This window comes from Hyperolius riggenbachi, chromosome 8 (assembly GCF_040937935.1).
Source record: "Hyperolius riggenbachi isolate aHypRig1 chromosome 8, aHypRig1.pri, whole genome shotgun sequence".
Classification (NCBI taxonomy): Eukaryota; Metazoa; Chordata; class Amphibia; order Anura; family Hyperoliidae; genus Hyperolius; species Hyperolius riggenbachi.
The window spans coordinates 148950727-148973709 of NC_090653.1; the positions used below are offsets into that span (position 1 = coordinate 148950727).

The following is a 22983-nucleotide window of genomic DNA, read 5'->3' on the forward strand; positions in this document are numbered from 1 at the left end:
ATATAATATGAATGATTTTGCAGGTTTATTCAGCAATCTGACACCACCAATAACTTTTGCACGGTTCTGATTCAGTTCTGTATCATGCCAAAAGAAGAAGAAATTAAAGTTTTGAAAGCTTGCAACAAACTATTACAGTTAGTCATAAGCAGGGCCGAGGCTGAGGCAGTAAAAGGCGCAAGCTTCAGGGCGCAGTGGCGTGAGGAGCATATTCCTATCCGCTTGCCCCGTCACCCTCTAGTCTAACCTCCCAGGCTCCCCAAGAGTTTGGAGCCATGTGTCCTGACCGGAGCAGGAGCTCCGATCATAAGTGACTGTGTGCCCGCCCACAAGCCACGCTGCTATCAGAGAGAAGACAGTGGCGGCCGTAGTATCAGTGTTGCTTAGCTTGCTTCCTACAGTTGCTAAGCAACACTGATGCTACAACCGTGCCTGTGACTGCTCTCTGATGGCAGTGCAGCTTTATGGGCGGGCACGCAGTTACTTATGATCAGAGCTCTCGCTCCGGTTAGGACTCATGGTGGCTGCAAATCGGAACTGTCGGGGAGCCCAGGGAAGGATAGTTCAGACTGGAGGGTGACAGCGGCACAGGCTTCCTGCAGCATTGCCTGCGAGCAGGGCCGGGGCTACCATAGGAAAAAATGGGCAATTGCCCCAGGGCCCCAGAGCCTGTAGGGGCCCCCAAGGTGTCCCTCCCCCATGTTGCTCCCCAGGGACTCTGCAGAGTATTTGGCAGAGTAGGGTCTCATCTGTGCTGGCGGGCAGGTGAGATACTACACTGACATAGACTCTGCAGAGGCCCCTGGGAGCACAGTTAAGTTGGGAGGTGATTGGGGGAGGGTCAGCAGCCAGCTCAGGGGCCCAGGAAGGAAATTTGGCTGCAACAAAGGGAACCCAAGGACACTTTTTGGTCGGGGGGTGTGTCTGTTGGGGGGCCCCAGGCTAATTTTGCCCTAGGGCCCAATTGTTACTTGAAACAGCTCTGCCTGTGAGCTGCCCGAGCACGGGAAGGTGTGCAGTACGGGGGGTGCACTATGGACTTCCTGCCTTGGGTGCTGGAAACCCTTGTCCCAGCACTGGTCATTAGCCCTTTTCAGTCCCTTTTCCCGATCACTCACCTCCTCCCAGCCCGTATTTTTTTCCAGGGTACTGGGGTGGATGATTGGGAAAAAGGATTGTTGGCGGTGATCTGAAGAGTCTGTACCTCCTCACACAATAGTGAGGAGGAAATGTGGCATTAGTGACAGGGGGCAGCACCACCCAACTCCCTTGCACGCACACCAGTATAATTCTGTTATTACTGGGCATAAGCAGTTAACAGTCACTGCTACAAATCATGGGAAATGTGATAGTCAAGTGTTCAGGCAGTTGGTATTTTATCCGACACTTTGATCCACATGGGGGGCTGCTGTGGCAGATCAGATCTAGCAGTGGCACCCCTACAATTGGTGCGAATGTGCCCACATAATATTTCTATTATGTGGTACAACAGCGGTGGGTGGGGCCAGCAGCGATCACAGTGTTGGACATAGAGGATAACACAGAGGCAGACTTTGATGGCAACAGCGCCATCTAGCAGCAGCCACTTTTTCTGGTGTCAGACTAAGTCCGACATTGGACCTAGATAAAGCCAATGTCGCACATAGTCTGACATAGGATTGGAAAGGGTTAAAGGTATCCCCCGAATCAAAGTTTTTCAGTTACATGTTGGCAGATCTACTGTACTTCATGACTAACACTGGTCCATTCATACCTCACTTGAGGTTTTGAGGGAACCCAGAGTTCATTTTTGAAAGTCTATTTAGCTCTCAGCGATAGGAAAGTGTGATACAGAAGAGACTTGGTTATCTGGCACCGACAGGGAACGGTTGATGCTGTGTGCTTCCTGGTTGCTTGAGACTCGATGCTAAAAATAAGCCTAGCTAATAGAGTTGGGCCGAACGGTTCGCCTGCGAACGGTTCCATGCGAACTTCCGTGGTTCGCGTTCGCGTCCCGCAGGCGAACCTTTGCGGAAGTTCGGTTCGCCCCATAATGCACCATGGAGGGTCAACTTTGACCCTCTACATCACAGTCAGCAGGCACAGTGTAGCCAATTAGGCTACACTAGCCCCTGGAGCCACTCCCCCCTACTAAAAGGCAGGCAGCGGCGACCATTACGGTCACTCGTGTGCCTGCATTAGTGAGAGTAGGGCGAGCTGCTGCACACTCTCTCTCATAGGGAAAGATTAGTTAGGCTTAGCTTGTCCCTGGCTGCATACCTGTTCTGTGAACCCACCACTGCATACCTGTTCTGTGAACCCGCCACTGCATACCTGTTCTGTGAACCCACCACTGCATACCTGTTCTGTAAACCCACCACTGCATACCTGTACTGTGAACCCACCACTGCATACCTGTACTGTGAACCCACCACTGCATACCTGTTCTGTGAACCCACCACTGCATACCTGTTCTGTGAACCCACCACTGCATACCTGTTCTGTGAACCCACCACTGCATACCTGTTCTGTGAACCCACCACTGCATACCTGTTCTGTGAACCCACCACTGCATACCTGTACTGTGAACCCACCACTGCATACCTGTTCAGTGAACCCACCACTGCATACCTGTTCTGTGAACCCACCACTGCATACCTGTTCTGTGAACCCACCACTGCATACCTGTTCAGTGAACCCGCCACTGCATACCTGTTCTGTGAACCCACCACTGCATACCTGTACTGTGAACCCACCACTGCATACCTGTACTGTGAACCCACCACTGCATACCTGTTCTGTGAACTCACCACTGCATACCTGTACTGTGAACCCACCACTGCATACCTGTTCTGTGAACCCACCACTGCATACCTGTACTGTGAACCCACCACTTCATACCTGTTCAGTGAACCTGCCACTGCATACCTGTACTGTTCAGTGAACCCGCCACTGTATACCTGTTCTGTTCAGTGAACCCGCCACTGCATACCTGTTCTGTTCAGTGAACCCGCCACTGTATACCTGTTCTGTTCAGTGAACCCGCCACTGTATACCTGTTCTGTTCAGTGAACCCGCCACTGCATACCTGTTCTGTTCAGTGAACCCGCCATTGCATACCTGTTCTGTTCAGTGAACCCGCCACTGCATACCTGTTCTGTTCAGTGAACCCGGCACTGCATACCTGTTCTGTTCAGTGAACCCGCCACTGCATACCTGTTCTGTTCAGTGAACAGTTTGGTGTGTCAGTGTGAAGCAGTACCTTAATTACACTACCTGATTGATGTATACACATGCAAGATGTTTTAAAGCACTTTAGGCCTGTCATTTAGCATTCAATATGATTTCTGCCCTTAAAACGCTGCTTTGCGTCAAATCGAGATTTTTCCCGGGGACTTTTGGCGTGTATCCCACTCCAGATGTTAGACCCCTTGAAACATCTTTTCCATCACTTTTGTGGCCAGCATATTTTTTTTTTTTTTTCAAAGTTCGCATCACCATTGAAGTCTATTGCGGTTCGCGAACTTTAACGCGAACCGAACCTTCCGCGGAAGTTCGCGAACCTGGTTCACGAACCTAAAATCGGAGGTTCGGCCCAACTCTACTAGCTAATACAGTACTATACCCCATGCTATATACACACCATGAAGGCTATATTACATTTTAAAATACAGTAACTGAAAGTATATTAACTTTGGGGAGCTGTGGAACTCGGTCTTTAGGGCCAGCAGAGCCCACAAACAGCCTAAGAGGTTGGTCGTCACCACTGTAATTTGTGCTGGTTGGTTGAGACTGCTGGTTAGTTCAGTTCTGGATAACCGGGACTCTGCTGTATTTACTGTTTAAGCAGGACATCTCAGAGAAAAAAACCTGGTGAAACTTGCAGTTATAAGTTCAGTTATCCTTTGAGTACTGCTCAGAAGACTCTGAACTTTTTTGGTTATGTCTGGATAGAAAATAAGTAACCTTTAAAAAAAACTGTCTAAGAATGAAGCCAAATGACATCTCTAATGCACGGGAAAAGATGGGAATAGAAGCAGGAAACCACAGTGATATCTGGTCATCAGCCAGCCTATTCCACTCAGCCACATTCAAGGTCACCAGATGCCTATTGCTAGGTTTAATGGGAATGCAATGATAGACAGAAATGTCTCCATAACCGCAGTGATAGATCTGTGAGTATAGATGTGACAAACCTGTCTCACATACTTCCTACTTGTCTGCTGCTATGTCAGCATAAAACAGAGAAGACATATGTTCTCTCCTCAGAGCTTTGTCAGGCTGCTTGTCAAGCTGAGGTGACCCTGTTGTGTGACTTCCGTTCCTACAGCCAATATATTTGACATAAATTAACACTGTTGCTGTCAGGAGGAGGGTGAGAATGGCAAGTTTAACAACTGCTGGGAGCTAAGTTAAAGGTTATCCTTGGTTAAACCACCTGTGCACCTGTTTGGCTACATTTTATAAGGCTATAATTTTGTGGGGCCATGCTTTCTCATACCAGACTTCAAAGCTTACAAAGTGTGGAACTTGTTTGGCATTAGCTAGGAACAAGTACGCACCTTCTAATGACCTTTGCAGAGCAGTGCAGCCTAACTTAACTCAACTGTTAATTTGTTCATTCTTTTGCTTTCTATGCAAAACTGACATGCGTAAGCAGTTTGGGTCACTAAATATATAAAGTAGTGGATTCATGCTCTACAGACCAAAGTCAATGATGCAGGAGCAAAAGATAATCTACAACATCAAGTTTACAATGAGAAGTCTTTGGTGTGGTTTGAGAAATAGTATAATCAAGAACTATTGACTGCAACAGCTGTGGTAGCCCTTAGACACAGTTAATGAAGTGATGCAAAATTCCCAGCTTTTCTGCAATAAGTCTCGGAAATTAAATAATACGCCTACAAAATATATTGTATGTATATTTGCAGGTCACTGAAGCATTAAGGCATTAAGTATAAATGTGTGAAGTAGAATAATCTGTTTGAAACATGTTAAAACTAGTTAAACATGGTATAAAGAAAAAATAACAAGCATTACTGTTGTGACTGAATGATTAAAAGCGTACTTAGGCATGGGGCCCACTAGCAGTGCTCCTGCAGCGCTTACCGATCTAGGGCGATTTTTGGCGCAGTGCTGTGCAGATAATTTTGGCGCCACCATAGGCCATTATGAAAATTACGGCTATAGTAGCACTCTAATTTGGGCACTGGCAATAACTAGAGCTGAAATAAGAAAAAGAGGTAATTCGGCTGCTGGCAATAACCGATGCCTGAATTACGTATGCCCCCTACCGAATTGCAACAACTCAGACGGGAAATAGCATTAATGCCACCCAGAGGGTGAGCCATCTTTCAGCTTCACTCTGCACCAAAATTTGGCTCCAAATCCAGACCTCCATGGTTTGATAAATTTGATTTCCATTGACAATTTCTGTGTGATTTTGTTGTCAGCACATTCAACTATGTAAAGAATTAAGTATTTAATAAGAATATTTCATTCATTCAGATCTAGGATGTCTTATTTTTGTGTTCCCTTTATTTTATTTATTTTTTGAGCATTGCAAATATGGTCCCTACTGGCAGCACTCAGTGCTGTATCTTCTTGTCAGCTCCATATACTACCTGTATTTCCTTGTGTTTGCCTGTTGTTGACCCTGACTTTCTGCTTGTCTATGTACCTGAACCTGCTTTCAAATTTATCGTATACTTGGACCTGGCTTCAATGCATCAACCTCTTCCTGAACCTGATCCAGTCTGATTGCCAACTGCCTTGACCTCTGCCTGAACTTGACCAAGCCCTATTACCACCCTACTCAACCTCTGCTTGAACCTGACTACAATTATGCCTGCTGCATTTTCAGCTATTGATATCCTTGTGTGAGTTCTCATTGAGATATTTTAACAGTAGGTCTTGGAAATTGCTAAGGTGAAACTAGGTGTGAGACATAGATTAAGAAACTGGATTTTAATAAAATACTTGAAAAAGTAGGTATATAAATGTATTTCATTTTATAATGTGTGCATGTATCACCACTAAGATTTGGCAAACCAACTTTTAATAGATGCCTTTTATCTATTCAGCAGGGTAGTAGTGTTTAATCAGACATTCCCTTATTAAGTAAATGAGCAGCTAGCACCATAAGTCCACCATTCAATTATCCTAAATACTATATTGAGGCATATAGATGTGGACAGAGCCCCTTGTCCTCAACAATAAGACAAGGGTTCTTTGAAAGGGGGGAGGGATCAAACCCCACACCTAATGTTGAAAGCTATGAGGTTGATACTGTAATTTGCTCTTCCATCCTGCAAGGTTAAGGGTTAAAACTCTACCATGCAAAGATGGATCCATATATAAACATGATCCAGCCACCCTGCACTCTATTCTCAGCCTGATCTCATTTAAGATGGATTGAGACCAAGTGAAAACTGACCTGTGGTCTGATTATCTACATTTTGGAATTATTTTTGGCAATCATGGGCACTGCATCCTTTTAGGGATGCGTATAAAATGGCGCAGACAAATTTGGGCGCAGCATCAAGCCGATAAACTGCTTACTGAGGTCCTGAACAAGTTCTTGCGGTGTTAATTACTATTCCCCCCCCCCCCCCCCCAGGCCGCCGTGGATAGTGGGGATAGATGTAATTCATCTGCGAGCTATTTCTGGTGGTCGAATTACACTGTTTTTAAGCAATTTGGGCTCCGTTTTTCGCCAGCGCCCAAATTAGCTTCTGAGTGCTGCTATAGCCATAATTCACATTACGGTCTATGGTGCGCCCAAATTTGTCGCCTCCAAATTGTTCTGCCTCGTCCTGTTAGGGTTATCCACAATCAAGTCGGCAGTCAAAAAATAATTTGAGCTCTTTAAAGCATCAATGACAGCATGCTGTTTTTCTGTAGCATCGACAGCTCTGCTGTTTTGGTCAGACAGACCTTTCTCATGCCTGGAACCCACTAGGAGAGCTTTTCTGAGCGTTTTGTGATTTGAAAAGCTCTTGCTAATCCTACTGGAGTGATGTGATTTTATAAAAATCCCCCATAGCATTGCAAGAGCTTTTTAAAATCATATCACTAGCACTTAGAAAAGGCTTCTAGTGGGTGTGAGCCCTAACAATATTATGTCATATTGAACAGCTTGAGAAAGCTTGTTACTTGATGTTATACTGAACAGCTTGAGAAAGGTCTGTCTGACTGAAACAGTGGAGCTGTCACTACTACAGTAAAACAACATGCTGTCTTTGATGCAATAAAGAGCTGAAATAATTTTTTGATGGTGCTGACTCGACTTTGGATGTTCGTTGGATTATGTGAGTGTGCAGAGATACAGGGAGACGTAACACAGTGGTTCTCAAACTGTTTGGTCAAAGGCACCCTTGAGGGCTTTAAAATATTTTTCAAGGCACCCTTCGGCAAAAAATAACTAACAAAATGCCTTTATGATCCTTATCAGGCAGCACCCCCCTCCCTCCAAGTAGCTAGTGATGCATATTGGCAGCATCCCCCTCCAAGTAGTCAATGACTGATACCCCCCCCCCCCTTCCAAATAATCAGTGACCTACCCCGATTCCTCTGATGTCCAACTTCAACCAGCGGGACTAAGGGTTAACTAACTGTCGGGTAGTGCAGCTGCATTGTACATCAATGAGTGGTTGCATTACCTGATGGCAGTGCACAAAGGATTGGGATGCATGCCGAGGCACCGCTGGGATGTGCTCAAGGCTCATCAGGGTGTCACAGCACCCAGTTTGAGAACCCCTGACGTAGCACATCACCCATTCCCTTCCTGGGTACTTCCTTCACACTGAAGGCATCATTTTAGGGCTAAAAAGTACCATCTGACTTGCACAGTAAAAAAAAAATTAGCAGCCTTTCACTGTGCAGCTTATCATTGTGAAGCAACGCCTCTACGGCCCTTAATGTCACAGGAAATGCAGTGGGACTTGGGATATGGCCGCACTTATTATTAAGGAGGGAGGGGAACTGATACTGGCTGCACTTCTTATTTGGAAGGAGCTTTGCTTCAGGTGGCACAAAGTCTAGAACCTACCCTGCTGCAAGTAGTGAGAAATTGTACAAATTACATCTACATGGGCATCACCATTTGGAGCATAGCATTCTGAAATGATGGTTACTGGAAAACAATACCAGAAGACATGTTTGCCACAAAACACACAGCTTTTTACTAGAAAAACCTAATATTAACTGTATGCTATGGTTTGGGGGTTGATTTTTTGCCTCAGTACTATGTATTCTTCATTGCACCAGAAAGGGCTTATAGGTACTATAAGATCGCCGTCTGTCTGAAGACTGAAGTTCAGCTGAAAGTAGACCTTGCAACATGACAATTGTCCCCCTTTATATGCGGTAGACTATTCCATTTACACGACTGCAAGTGATTGATGATGGTGGTCTTGCTTAGAAAGCCATTTTACCTTAATACTGCAATCTCTTTATTTAGGTGGAAATCACATAACATTCACTGTGCACAGCCTGGCATCATGTCACTCTGGAAATGATGCCAACTGGTATAATTAAACTGAATTACATCATTATTTGGCAGAAGAAAGGTGCTTTTTGAATGGATCTTCAAAAAATGAAGTCATGCAGCAGTGAACAGCGCAGCTTATCCTACGGCATAGATCAGCATATCTTTAACTCAGATTGATCAAATAAAACCCAAATTGGGTTAGGCACAGGTTTCCTCTACCAGGAGAAAAGCAGCATCCCTTCCATTCACAACTGGCACAACGAGGCCATTTATTTGTAGTCTATTTTAAGCCGACGAAAGGGGGCACTGTGTGAAGGGATGCTAATAAATGGTCAAGCGATTCTTAGGAACAGCAGACATCTGGTGCCTGTCATCTCCCACTAGAAACAAAGACAACAAACACATGTATAACCAGTATAGGGACACCTGCCAGAGATGAGTACAGCCCACATATCTTGCCAAGCTTACAGAAGGAGCCTCCTCTGCCTCTCATCTCATCTGTTCCTCTGATAACTAGGTCACTGTGTAAATGTACCAGGGTGTTTATTGCTGGCTAATGAGACTCAGGATTGTAGTGCTTGGCACTGTACATCTGATCATTTTCTTACTTCCACAAATGAATCAAAATTGCATCATGCCTCAGAGGTTAAGGGAAACAAAAATATAAATTTGTAGACTTCAAAGTTGGTTATCTAGATAAACAGAACAAAGCTTGTGGCATTGAAAACTAGAGTATGATTCATTATGTCAACATTTAATTAGGAATACTCCTATGTGCTTTCGCCCATCTTAATTTTAATCAGCAGACCAAATTGTGGTTCTCTGGGAAAATTCCTACTTATTGCATTATACAAGAGTGGTGCAGATCATGCAGATCAAAATGTTATGAGATAAGGCCTTTAATCCAGTGCTTTGACAACGCAAAAACTTACCACCCATAGAGAAAAACACACCCTGGGGACCTTAACTGCAGCAATTCAGTGAAAATACCCAGGTAGGTTACTAACACAAAAAATGTATTAGAAACAGAGATAGTGTAGTGTGTTCTTTTCACTTAAAGAGACACTGAAGCGAAAAAAAATATATGATATAATGAATTAGTTTTGTACTATGAATAATTACTAGAAGATTAGCAGCAAAGAAAATATTCTAATATTTTTATTTTCAGGTATATAGTGTGTTTTCTAACATTGCATTATTTTATAATATGTGCAGATTACACAACACTCTGCATTCAAAATGATTCCTTCAGAGCAGTCTGTGAACTAATGACCTCTTCTCTGGCAGATAAAAAGAAAACTGTTCACTTATAGTTGAGATAATAAAAGTCAGAAGACAGCCCTCTCCATGACTTTGAAAGTCGTAAAGAGATGAATGGCTTTTTTGCATAGAGATAACAACTGGAGTTTCTTAACTCTTCCTGTACTGGAAACAATTACACTGATATATCTGATCTTAATGTTTTATTTCTTAGCTGTGCTACACATACAAATCATAATATCATATTTTTTTTCCGCTTCAGTGTCTCTTTAACCCCTAAAGGAAACCTCAATTACAGGGCAGCTGCCCTGTGCCCACCAAGTCAATCTCGATCCTCCACTCCCCTGCCGCGGCTAAGTTTAATTTTACCCTGACTGGCCCCTGTGCCTGTGCGGCTCTGGCCGTACACTCCTCGTTCACGCTCCCGTCGCCGACACGTCATGTGCAGGCGCAGTAGGAGATTTTCTCATACTATACCGGCGCAAGACGCTCCTGGTGACAGAAGCGTAAATGAAGAAGCGCGCTGCCAGAGCTGCGTAGGCACCTTGGCCATCGACTGGCCCATTGGGGCAAAATGAAACTTAGCCACGGCGGGGGACCGGAGGATCGGTAGTCAGGTGTTAGTGCCTCCAGTAAAGGTAGTCAGGTGTTGGTGCTCTCAGTATAGGTAGCCAGGAGTAGGTGCCCTCCCTCCTTTTAAGGCTCATACACACGGGGTACGGCCGTCGCCGGCAACCACGTGGCACGCGCGTGTTGCGGCGACGGTTCGCCCGTGTGTATGACGCGCGCGCCCGAACCGTCGCCCGTCGGAGCTGTCGTCAGGCGATTGACATGTTCAATCGCCGGCTACAGCCGTCGCCGCAACCTCGCCGGAACTGTCGCTAGTCCCGCATGTGTATGCGGGCTAGCGACAGCTACCCACACACGGCACACGGAGCTTCCGGCGGGGGGGAGGAACCTCTGCGACAGCTTCCGCCGCATCGCTAATCCCTCTGCTGCCGTGTCGATGCAGAGGGACTTGGCGACGAGCTGTCGCCGAACTGTCGCGCACACGCTCCCATGCGCAGCGACAGCTACAATTGTCCCCCCGTGAGTACTTAGCTTAAGGCTCATACACATGGGGCACAACTACCGCCACAAACACGTGGCATGTGCATGTCTGGGCGACAGTTGCTCTGTGTGTATGAGGCGCACACCCCGACCTGTCGCCGGAGACAGCAGTTGCCGTGCGATTGAAAAGTTCAATCGCTGGCAACTTCTGTCTCCACAACTGTCGCTAGTCCGCCACGCGTACTGCATGTGTATGCGGACTAGCGACAGCTACCCACACACTGTGAACGGAGTTTCCGGTGGGGGGCCGAACCTTCAACGACAGCTTCCGCCGCGTCTCTGCCTGTTGGGCAGAGACGTGTAGACAGCTGTCGCTCAGGCGGAGCTGTCGCTAAGCTGTTGCGCACATGTCTCCTGTGTGCTAGCAACAGCAATGACCATAGCCCGTGTGTATGTACCATTAGATCGCCAGCTCTAGGTGCCCCCTTGGAAGCCGTCACCTTGGCCATCGACTGGCCCATTGGGGCAAAATGAAACTTAGCCACGGCGGGGGACTGGAGGATCGGTGAGTGACTTTGCGGGCACAGGGCGGCTGCAGGGGGCTGGTAGAAGCCAAGGTAAGTGAAAGTATTTTGACCCCCTTTGGTTTAGGTTCCGAGCTCAGTGAGCCAGTATAACCTCTTTTGATGGAGCAATATGGAGGGATGACTTGCCTTTGGAATTTCAGCTGGAAACAGAGCAAGCTATTAAAAGAAGAAGTAGTGAAGACGTAATTATGGAAGAGAAATACAGTAGAATCTCGTTATAGTAAACTTTGATGTGCAGTAGTAAACCTCTGGCTATAGTAAACTCTGTACCCAGGTCCCAGCCATGCACCTGTATATATAATATACAACGTATGACACATTCAGATATGGTTAACTTCTGATACAATAAACTACTTGGCCAGGTCCCTTCAAGTTTACTATAAAGGGATTCTACTGTAAACAGTACATGCAGCTGTGGATAAAGCAATGGATTTGAATTTCACTAATGCTAGAGAAACATCATATTCTAAAGAATTATGGGACGTGCTCAGAACAAACAGTGTTTTGCTGATGCAGAATTGCAGGGCTGGACTGGCCAGCCATTCAAAGTGTAATTGAGGTGAACCTCAGGTTAAAAATGACATACTTATTTAAGAAGTGGGAAGCTCTGGATCCTATAGAGGCTTCCCACGCTCTACTTTTGTCCCACATTGCCAAAAATTCCAACAGGGTCTTGCCAGAATGAAGACAAGTACGGCTGAAACTTCTGGAGGGTACCAACGAGCAGCGGCAGCAGTGAGAGGGACACAAGAAGCATCTACAACATCCAGTGGCTTCCATCTTCTTCCATAAGTATGTATTTTTTTACCCAAGGCTCGCCTCAGGTTCCCTTTAAAAGCACAAACTGTGCAATGGTAGGATACATGTACATGGTAGGAACTAATCCAATAAACCCATTTCTAATAGAGATAAAAAAGACACTGGTTGTACAACGTACTTAGCGTTATAGAAGAAGAGAGAGGTAGTAGTGCCCATCCAAATAAAACTTCACAGCTGTAATAGAAAACTTTAAAACCGTTGCAGGCATACAATACCCCTGACAGAGAGAGTGTACAAAAGCAGTGGGAGGTCAACAGCCATTTTGCACATGCCCAATGTCAGGCGAAGCACCACATTGGGCCACATTGGACTGTCACGAAAATGCTTGTTACTGCCTAATTGTAAGTTGCACTCCATTGTATCAGCCACTTCTTGTGCATTAGGATTCTGCTATGATTGGAAGTAGAAGCTGTTTTGAGGCTGCTTTCTGTACTGCGGTACATTTTTAGAGTCGGTGCCTCTAATGGAGCATATTGTTCACCTATATATTTGTTGATATGGTTACATACTGGCTGGCTAGTTACATACTGGCTAGTGATCACTTGGCTGGAGTCGGTCAGTTTCTCATGGGTTGTAACATAAATAAACAACCATATTTTCAAATGCAGAGATAATAATTTATGTTTTAGTAATTAGCTGTGTGTAGAGGGTTCATAGCTACGGTAAAGACATTCATTTGTAAGCTTTGGAGGACAGCCTCTAGCTAGAGTTATCTATAAGTTATGATAAATGTCACATTATTTAGATCCATGGGAGACAGAGTGAGAATATGAGTTTAAATTACTTATATTGTGCAAGGTTGGAGAAACAAAGATTTCCAGCCTAATCTCTAGTAAAAAAAATAAAAGAGATCCGCTGGTCCAACACACAGGGAAGGCAGTAATTAAATGACCCCTCAAATGCAAACAAAGAATTCTCAGTTCCACATATTCAGGGGCACAAGGTAAGCCCCATAGCTGATATCAAGATCAATCCTATTCTAAGGTTCCTAAACCATCAGTGAATGTTATCCCAAATGGGCAGCTCTTAAAGAGACACTGAAGCGAAAAAAAAATTATGATATTATGATTTGCATGTGTAGTACAGCTAAGAAATAAAACATTAAGATCAGATACATCAGTCTAATTGTTTCCAGTACAGGAAGAGTTAAGAAACTCCAGTTGTTATCTCTATGCAAAAAAGCCATTAAGCTCTACGACTTTCAAAGTCGTGGAGAGGGCTGTTTTCTGACTTTTATTATCTCAACTGTTATTGAACTATTTACTTTTCCTCTGCCAGAGGAGAGGTCATTACTTCACAGACTGCTCTGAAATAATCATTTTGAATGCTGAGTGTTGTGTAATCTGCACATATTATAGAATGATGCAATGTTAGCAAAAACACCATATACCTGAAAATAAATATATGAGAATATTTTCTTTGCTGCTAATCTTCTAGTAATTATTCATAGTGCACAACCAATTCATTATATCATATTTTTTTTCTTGCTTCAGTGTCTCTTTAAGGCAAGTATACACATATAATTAATGTCGCCCACAGGGAATGGAATTCGATTGCTTGGGCAAAACTTCAAGACTGAGTTCTGTATAGACGTGTCTTTACTGGGGGGGGCATCAGCACAGTGCAAGACAAAACAGGACAGGCAGGCGAGATTAGTAGGAGAAAAATAGCATCTGCCTGCGCATGCCCGATATAATCTGCCAATCTGGATCTCTCAGCAACGCAAAGGTGAGTATCAAGGTATAGGTACCTAAATGTGTCCTCTAAGTGTAGGTCACCAAAGACGTCCCCTCTAGTATAGGTAGATTACCCCCCCCCTACATGTTGGTAGCCAAAGATGTCCCCCCAAGTATAGGTAGTACCACAATTTAGGTGGCCAAAGGTGCCCCCCAGTACAAGCTTGCCAAAACTGTCTTCCTTTCTTCCCCCAGTATAGGTAGCCCCCACCAATAGGTAGCCAAAGGTGCCCCCTGAGTATAGGTAGCCCCCACCTATAGGAAGCCAAAGCTGTGTCCCCCACTATAGGTAGACCACCACCAATAGGTAGCCAAAGGTGCCCCTTGAGTATATGTCGCCCCCTACCCATAGGTAGCCAAAGATGTCTCCATGGGTATAGGTAGACCTCATCAGTGCTCCCCATAGATAGTCAAAAAGTGTCCCCCAGTGTAGGTGGTGTCCCCCAGTCTAGGTAGCGTCCCCCATAGGCAGCCAAAGGAGTCCCCTGTATAGGTTGTTTACACCTCATGCAGCCAAAGGTATCCCCCACAATAGGTATTATATTTTAAGCAAGTAATGTAGTGTACAATCACTACATTGTACATTGATTATACCTGTGACAGATTTCTGCCTTTGGAACACCTGTCAGTCCCTCCCCATCATGATGAAATTCTAAATAATGTTTACAATATTAAATGCACTGTGATTGCCAGACCAGCTACACCAGCTACACCGCTCACTCCCTCACAGCACCACATAATATGAATTAGTAGCACCAAGATAACACTTTTAACTATTTAAAATCTCACCGTATAGTTTATTCATCTGCCACAAATTCTTGATTGACAAGTACCACAGAAAAAAAAATCAAGATATAATATTCAGTTATTTTGCAAATTATATTTAACTAGCTGACCTAAGCCTGTTTAAAAACGAGCTCTAAGTCTTTCACTGCCGGCCGCGCTTGTGCACCCGCCCGCTCTGCCGACCGTCTCCTGCCCCGTCCTGCGTCCTCATTCATGGGAGAACGCAGAAGCATATGATCAGATTGATCAGGTGATCGGTTTGTAAGGCTCTGATTTGCTGGTCAGAGATATGTGTCACTTTTGGATGCTGTGTAGGGTAGCAGGAGTGATCACAGCAAATCCCAGCCTTCCAAATCTATCACCTGTTTACATGATTTTCCACCGATTCTGCTACACATTAGCAACTTGAATAAAAAGAAAAACCCTTCCCTAATAGCCAAAGGGGTGAGACTCAGTGGCCCCTACAATTTGTTGCTTTTTTGTATATTACTGTAACAGGTAAGTCCTTTATCTTCCACTGTTTTAATTGCCTTGCACTGTATACTGGAATACTACAAGTATCATGGCTTTTGCAATGACTGCCTGATGCTCAGCTTCAAAGTTTAAAGTGGACTAAGTGGACAAAGTAAACTTAAAGTGGAACTGAAGATTACCAAAAAAACAAATAGTTTTACTTACCTGGGGCTTCTGCCAGCCCCTTGCAGCCATCCTGTCCTGTGCTGGTCCTCAACGATCCTCTGTTCTCCCGCCGCAGTGCAGTTTCATTTCTGTAGGTGGAAATGAAACTGCACCACGGCGGGAGAACGGAGGCATGTTGAGGACCGGCGTGGGACAGGATGGCTGCAAGGGGCTGGCAGAAGCCCCAGGTAAGTGAAACTCTTTGTTTTTTTGGTAATCTTCGGTTCGGTTTTAAGTGAGAAGAATATGGAGGCTGCAATATTTATTTCTGATCCACCTTTTCTGGGAGTGCCCTAGAATAAATGGTTACTGGGACTAGATACTGTCACTAATCAGTAGGGTGGTGTCCGTAGAAATCCCTAAGAAGTATCTATAACAGAGTATGGAAGAGAACAATTATCCCTCACCTATTTAATGCCGCTAAAAGTTTGATCCCTCTGAAATGGAAGCAAAAGGATCCCCCTACAGTAAGTCGATGGTTTGTGAGACTTAATCAGATGAGGTTATGGAAGAACTGATAGCAATACAGAGGGATAAAATGGAGGAACACAGCTTAAAGTGGATGACCTGGCAGGCCTTCCAGAACTCTCATGATTATAAAAAACTTCTCTCTCTGTCCCTAAAGGCATGTACACACACCTGATTTCTTCAAATGACGGGTCGTCAGACCCTCTCACGATGGCGGCCGTTCTAGTGACAGTTTCCCTGTGTGTACAGTCTGTCGGCAGGCTGATAAGGCTGGTTTTGACTGATCTGCTCGGCGTGTATATGTGTGTGTGTATTCATATACAGTATATATATATATATATATACAGTGTATATATATATATATATATATATATATATATATATATATATACAGTATCCCTTTTTTCTCTCCTTGTTTTCTCCATTCTTCTTCCTCTGCAAGCTTTGGTACATTATATATAGCTTAATTTCTGTTTATGTTTCCTCTTCTGTGCCTTAATAGAGAGAGCTATAGCAAATGTCAATATATTAACCATACACGTTAAGCATAATATGATCACAATGATATAGAGACTGTATTGTTATTATCTTTATGACCTGTGTCATCTCCGTTTTTATTTTCTTTCTTTTTTTGGTATTATATGGTATAGTCCCTGACATATTTACTTTTCTGGGAAGATATTTATTGTGTGTAACATATGTTTGTTTACTTGTTAAAAATATATGGAAACATTTAAATAAATATTATAATACTGTAGTACCGTAATAATATTAATTATAAAAATGACATGAATGAAGCAAATAAAAAGACTACAATTTCCACGCCTTTAAAGCCATGTCACTAATTTAAAAAAAATCACAAGCTTTACTATTTTCTTTACTACATGGTTATATTTGTATGCCATGTGTTAAACAGCGTATAGTTTGGGCTGGTATGGCTCGATGTCCCAAACACCCTGTTCATTCCTGCGTAAGATTACACACCTCTCTTTAAAATACATGTATTTGTACTACAGTAATAAGCCCAAAATATATTAGAGGAAACAGCTAATAATAGCACCTCAAGCAAAGTTTGAAGACTGTTATCTGGTGAATGAACAGAGCATGGGTGCAATCCATGCAAACCCTCTTGGCTTTCTGAGGTTCCAGGTGGCCAAAAATGTGATTCTTTCTGCTACTGATAGTTGACTCTTCGGAGACATTTGTGGGTGATGATGTGTCTTGGACTTTGGATATTTGCTAATTTAGCAGCATTTTTAACACCTCTGAATATGATCTAACCTGTCATGCTTTGTTTATGTTCTGTACAGATAAAAGAATCTCTGCACACCCACTTACAAATACCTTTTTATACTGTACCAGCCTGTACATTAGATCTGGCTGCTACAAGCCAGGAAGGCAGTCTTCCCCAGCATTACATTCAGAAGTGCTTTAATGTTGTCTGACAGAGCATGCAATATCAGAAATCTAACAGCCGATGGGATGATGACACATGGACAGATCACCGTCACATCCTCTTACAGGAATGACTGGGGTGGGGTATGATTGGCAGAGTAGATGGTAAATATAACAGCAGCTCCGATGAATAAGGATAAAAAGGCAGTATAAGCATTACTTGGCAAGCTTAGTGATACGGTACACTTCCAACAGCTGAAAGATGACACATGGATTGGTATGCATGAAAATATCAAAATTCAAAGCCTTGTATGAATAAGCTAAATTGTGAGTGTAAAAAAGACTCTGAGGCTGGGCACAGGCATGTAAGAAAACATTCAGACAAAGTAGACCTGAACTCTTGCACAGGATCAGAAGGAAACCATAGAGAAGTGCACATTGTATGTATTTAGAGAGTTTAGCCTGTCTAATTCCCCCTCATCTGTAAATAAATACCACTGTAATTTGATTTATCAGCTGTGTCAGGTGGCTGCCTCGGCAGAGCAGATAATTTGTAAACACAGGATGTTAACCCTATGTCTGCTTCCACAAAAGCAGGAAGCAAACACACTTCAGATTTATTGCAGGATTTGTATCAGCTGTAACAACGGGAGAACTGAGAATCGTGGAGGACCGGCGAGGGACAGGAAGGCTGCAAGGGGCTGGCAGAAGCCTCAGGTAAGTGAAACACTTTGTTTTTTTTAGTCTTTAGTTCCGCTTTAAATAGGAGCTGTCAGCCATACTATGCCAGATAGAAAAAATGACATATATAAGTAGATAAATACTAGCTCTACTTACATAACATGTGTATTGCACGGTCCAAGTGTTGATTTCAGTGAACTTTATAAAATAAAAAAAGGGAAATGGAGAGAATTCTGTTCGCTGGCAGGGGCCATCTTTACTCCCTCCAGCTGAAGCCAATGGTGAGGTCATTTCCTCCCTTTCTCTCCCCTCCTCCCCTCACCAATAGCGAACCTTATGTCTCAGGCACCCCCGCATCTATGGAAACCCCCCAGCCCTGCTACCATATCCATAGGGATTCCCCCTGCATTTACCCTCAACCCTGCAGCATCCTCTCTCGTCCTGCAGCAATACAGCGCTTAGTGGGGAAGAATAAATGCAGCTCCATCGCCTGGAACCATGTTGAGGCGAGTCTGTGTGCTCTGCATATATTCTTCCCCGCTAAGCTCTACAATGCTGCGGGACGAACACCGAGCCAGGAATGCTACAGGGTTGATTGTAATTGCAGGAAATTCCTAAGGAAATGGTAGCAGGGACTGGGGTCCTCATGGATGCGATGCGGTGCAGTGGTGGCGGCCACTGCCCACATGAATCGGCGGAGATGCCTGGCGGGCTGGAGTGTGGGGAGGGGGCAGACACGGACAGTCATGGGAGGCAGCCAATGAGAGATAAAGGAGTGAGAGTGACCAATCAGGCTGAACTAGCTGTGTCTGTGCAGAAACTCCTCCCACCCACCCCAGCCTGCACTGCCACTTCTCTTTTGCGGCTGATTACTAGCTGCGTACTAAGGAGCTGGGGACATGAGGATTCATCTCTGCAATAAAAAAGTAAGATTGATTTTAAAGTTATGCATTGCCTTTTTAGCATTCCTTTTATATGATCAACAGATAGAAATAGAGAATTGATTTTGTTTTTCATGCCTAACAGTTACTCTTTAAGCAATGCATTCAAACAGTTTGGCATTACAAAAGTGCAATAAATACAGTTTATGTGTGGAAAAAAATACACTTTATTGTTTTGAGTGGCTCAGTGTACAGTACAGATTGATTAACCACTTGCCGACCGCACACTCATACCGTGCGGCGGCAAAGTGGTAGCTGGAGGACCAGCGACGCAGTTCTGCGTCGCCAGGTGCCTCCCTAATTAATCAGGAAAGGCCGCTCGCGCGAGCGGCCGTTTCCTGTCAGATCACGGAGCGGGTCTCCAAGAATAGCCTGCGAGCCGCTGATTGCGGCTCGCAGACTAAATGTAAACGTAGGAGACGTATGTCTCCTTTGTTTACATTGTACGGCGCTGCTGCGCAGCAGCGCCGTAAGGCAGATCGGCGATCCCTGGCCAATCATCGACCGGGATCGCCGCCATGTGACAGGGGACGTCCTGTCACAGGCTGCACAGGACGGATAGCGTCCTGTGCAGCCCCGATCACCAGGGGGCAAGGTAGGAGAGGGAGAAGCGGAATTTCGCCGCGGAGGGGGGCTTTGAGGTGCCCCCCCCCCCCGCAACAATACAGCCAGCAGGAGCGATCAGACCCCCCCTGCACATCATCCCCATAGGGGGGAGAAAAGGGGGGCGATCTGATCGCTCAGCATACACCCTGATCTGTGCTGGGGGCTGCAGAGCCCACCCAGCACAGATCACAAAAAACAGCGCTGGTCCTTAAAGAGAACCAGAGATGAAGCAACCTCATGTATTTTACCTTATAAATCAGTGGGAACATGACAGTAAACACCTAATCTGCTCTTTGTTTCATTGTTCTCTGTTTAATTTGCCTGTTATCACCTCTAAGATAAGAATCCCGACTAAGCAGTCGGTCTGGCTTTGCTACAGAATAATTATAGCTGAGACTGTGTTCTTTGCTGTCTTCAAGTCCAAGCCTGCCCCCTGCTGGCTTTGCTCAGGAATCATTATAGCTGAGTCATTATAGCAAAGCCAGACTCAATGCTCACTCCGGGATTCTTATCTCAGCTAGATAACAGACACTTTTAGCAGTGAGGATGGAACAGAGAGCATGGTAAATGTTTTCTCTAATGTTCCCACTGATTTCTATGGTAAAATACACAAGGGTGCTTCGTCTCTGGTTCACTTTAAGGGGGGGGGTAAAGGGTGGGTCCTCAAGTGGTTAAAGTGATAAAGCTGCCATACATGCTTACTACCTATGTAGAGTAGGACTGATTATTTACTTTCCAAATAGCCCTTCAGGAATGCATTGCAGTGATATCCTCTGATCTCAGCAGAGGATAATACATCACTGACACACATGATGGAAGGATAGTGTATTAGCAGGGAGATGGATTCTGTTTGATAGATTGCCTACTCAGTGATAACTTGTCACTTTGTGTAATGAAATAACTGATCATTTATAAACACTCTGACCTTTTGGGAGGGAATCTAGGATTTGTCACAGCTTTGGTAATGATATAATAACTATTTGGATATAAATAACATCCACATTTAATTTAAATAAAGTAACTTATAACCCCAACATCCCAAATATATATAAGCATAAGTAAATAGTGCAAAATGGGACTTTATTATGAGCAAAAAGATTACAAGGTGCCAGACTATAGAAATAGTGTGTTTAAAACATATTACTAAAACAACATAAAAGGGGTGACAAAACACAATCATTCTAAAAGAAAACGTACAAAACAATCCTCCATCTCAAGTGTTAGAACATGACAGTACAGCGTTATATATAACTGTATATATAATTGTACGTATGATACAAAAAATGCAAGTAGCTGTAACCATACTGAACGATGCACAGTAGATAGAACAATGATTGTATAGTGGCGTGCCCCCAAGTTTTGGGCATGGAGTGTGCCACCTGAAGGTAAAACACCATATGGATGATTAAAAAAAATGAAGTAAACTTCAAAAAATAAGTGTATATATTTCTTTAAGGGGGTAGTGTAAATCCTTTATTCCTTTGTAAGCATATAGAAGACTATCAATATATAAGCAGAGATCTAAAAATCATCAGGAGGGGTGTACCCAGGGCCGGATTTCTGGCAAGGCCACATAGGCCATGGCCTAGGGCACCAGCAGTTTAGGGGAGGCTCAGTGAGGGGCAGGAAAGCTGCTCTATGCAGTCATCCCTATCTACAAGAACAGCTTTAACCTTTGAACTCTCTGTCCTGTACTTGTGCCGTCCCTGCAAGACCTGTAAGCTCTATCCTGCAGGTATACATCAGTCTAACTCTCATGGTGACGCAATAGGTCCATCATTAATGAGATGGCAAGCATAACATAAAATTTCAAAACATAACTTCTAATCTATACACGCAGGGGCGTAACTAGAAATCACTGGGCCACCCTGCAAAACTTTGGATGAGGCCTGTATACACGTATTACTAAAATAGCTATGTCTGTGACACCAATGATGGAAAGTAAGGCAAATTCTCATTGGGGCACACAGAGATAACATCCATACAGATGGTATAGTTGGCCTAGGGCGGTAAAAAGTACAAATCCGGCCCTGGGTGTACCTAGTAATGACTGGGACCCAGAGATAGATTAACCACTTCACCACTAAGGGTTTGTTTCCCTTTATGGACCAGAGCAATTTTCACATTTCAGCGCTCCTCCCATTCATTCACCAATAACTTTATCACTACTTATAACACCTAAATGATCTATAAATCGTTTTTTTCAACACAAATTAGGCTTTCTTTGCGTGGTACTTTTTGCTAATAATCATTTTGTTTTATATGCATTTTAATAGGAATAAAAAGAAGAAAGTAGAAATAAAACATTATTTCTCCATTTTCAGCCATTATAGTTTTAAAATAAAATGTGCGACTATAAATAAAACTCACACATTTTATCTGCCCATTTGTCCCAGTCATTACAATGTGTTTTTGATTTTATCATTGCACTCTAAGCCCTAAATTGTAATAAAATAACAATATACTGAATCCTCGTGGCATACATACACAAAAAGCTAAGTCTCTAACATTACAGTTTATGTATTCTCTTTAAAAATTCTGTCACTTTTTTTTTTTACAAGTTTTTTAATTTTATAAATATGGGGGCAGGGTAGGGAACATAAATAGTTAATGGCCTTTATATTATTTTTATAGAGTCCACTATTATTGCTAGTGGTATTGCTACGTCCTTTTGTGTAAGTGAAACTGATATGCCGTAGATAAGTATAAAGGTGCGTACACACGCACTACAAAAGGCAACGATGGGTCCGCCGGACCCGTCGTTGCCTTTTGTAGTGCGTGTGTACGCAACTTTAGTCTAAAAATGTAGGTCTGACTCACTTAATAAAAGTATAGGCGTCAACTTATACACGAGTCACGAGCAACACTGAGGTATATAAAATGCTGTATAATTATTACAAATGGATACATCAGTAACATATTTTCACATAGTTTCTTTCATAGAACATCAAGCAATTCAAATCTCTAGCTTTAGCATGGCTTGCAATCCAACATCCCTACCACAGTCTAGTACAATTTTATTTATGAGTGAAGCCAACTTATTAGTATGGTTTTTGGATTTGAGAGGAAACTTAGTTTCTGGATGAAACCTATACAAACAGAGAGTACATCTAAACTCAGTGCAGATGAGATAACGTCATTGGTTTCACAATCACACCAAAGTCCCAAAGAGCCCCAATTTCCTAAAACATCTGTATTCCACCACCACTTTTCTACCTCTAATTAATAGTATATAAAAGTTGTAAATAAAAGAAGAAGAAGAAGCACGGGCAAATAAAAAATCACTGCTAGTAGATGCAGGCCAGCTGACACCTTCTCTAAGTACTCAAAGTACTGCAACAAGTGCACATGCCAAGAGACTGATAACACTTCAGATGCACAACAACCCGTGACCTTGCAAGCTGACGCAGACATGAAATAACATTCTTAAAAAATGATGGAAAGAAAAAAATATTATAAGAAAAATAAGTTATAAGAAAAAAAAAATAAGCCTTATTTTACCTACT

The 22983-nt window shown here is 43.6% G+C and overlaps 1 protein-coding gene across 1 annotated transcript in view; it reads left to right on the forward strand.

Moving 5' to 3' along the window:
- LOC137528342 (ras-related protein Rab-32-like) overlaps nucleotides 1–5816 on the forward strand; it is a 66437-nt gene extending 60621 nt beyond the window's left edge. The window contains exon 4 of the mRNA XM_068249621.1: nucleotides 5735–5816. Within this exon, the coding sequence (XP_068105722.1) occupies nucleotides 5735–5755 (21 nt within the window). The 3' untranslated portion in view covers nucleotides 5756–5816. The remainder of the gene's footprint in view (nucleotides 1–5734) is intronic.
- The last annotated feature ends 17167 nt before the right edge of the window (nucleotides 5817–22983 follow it).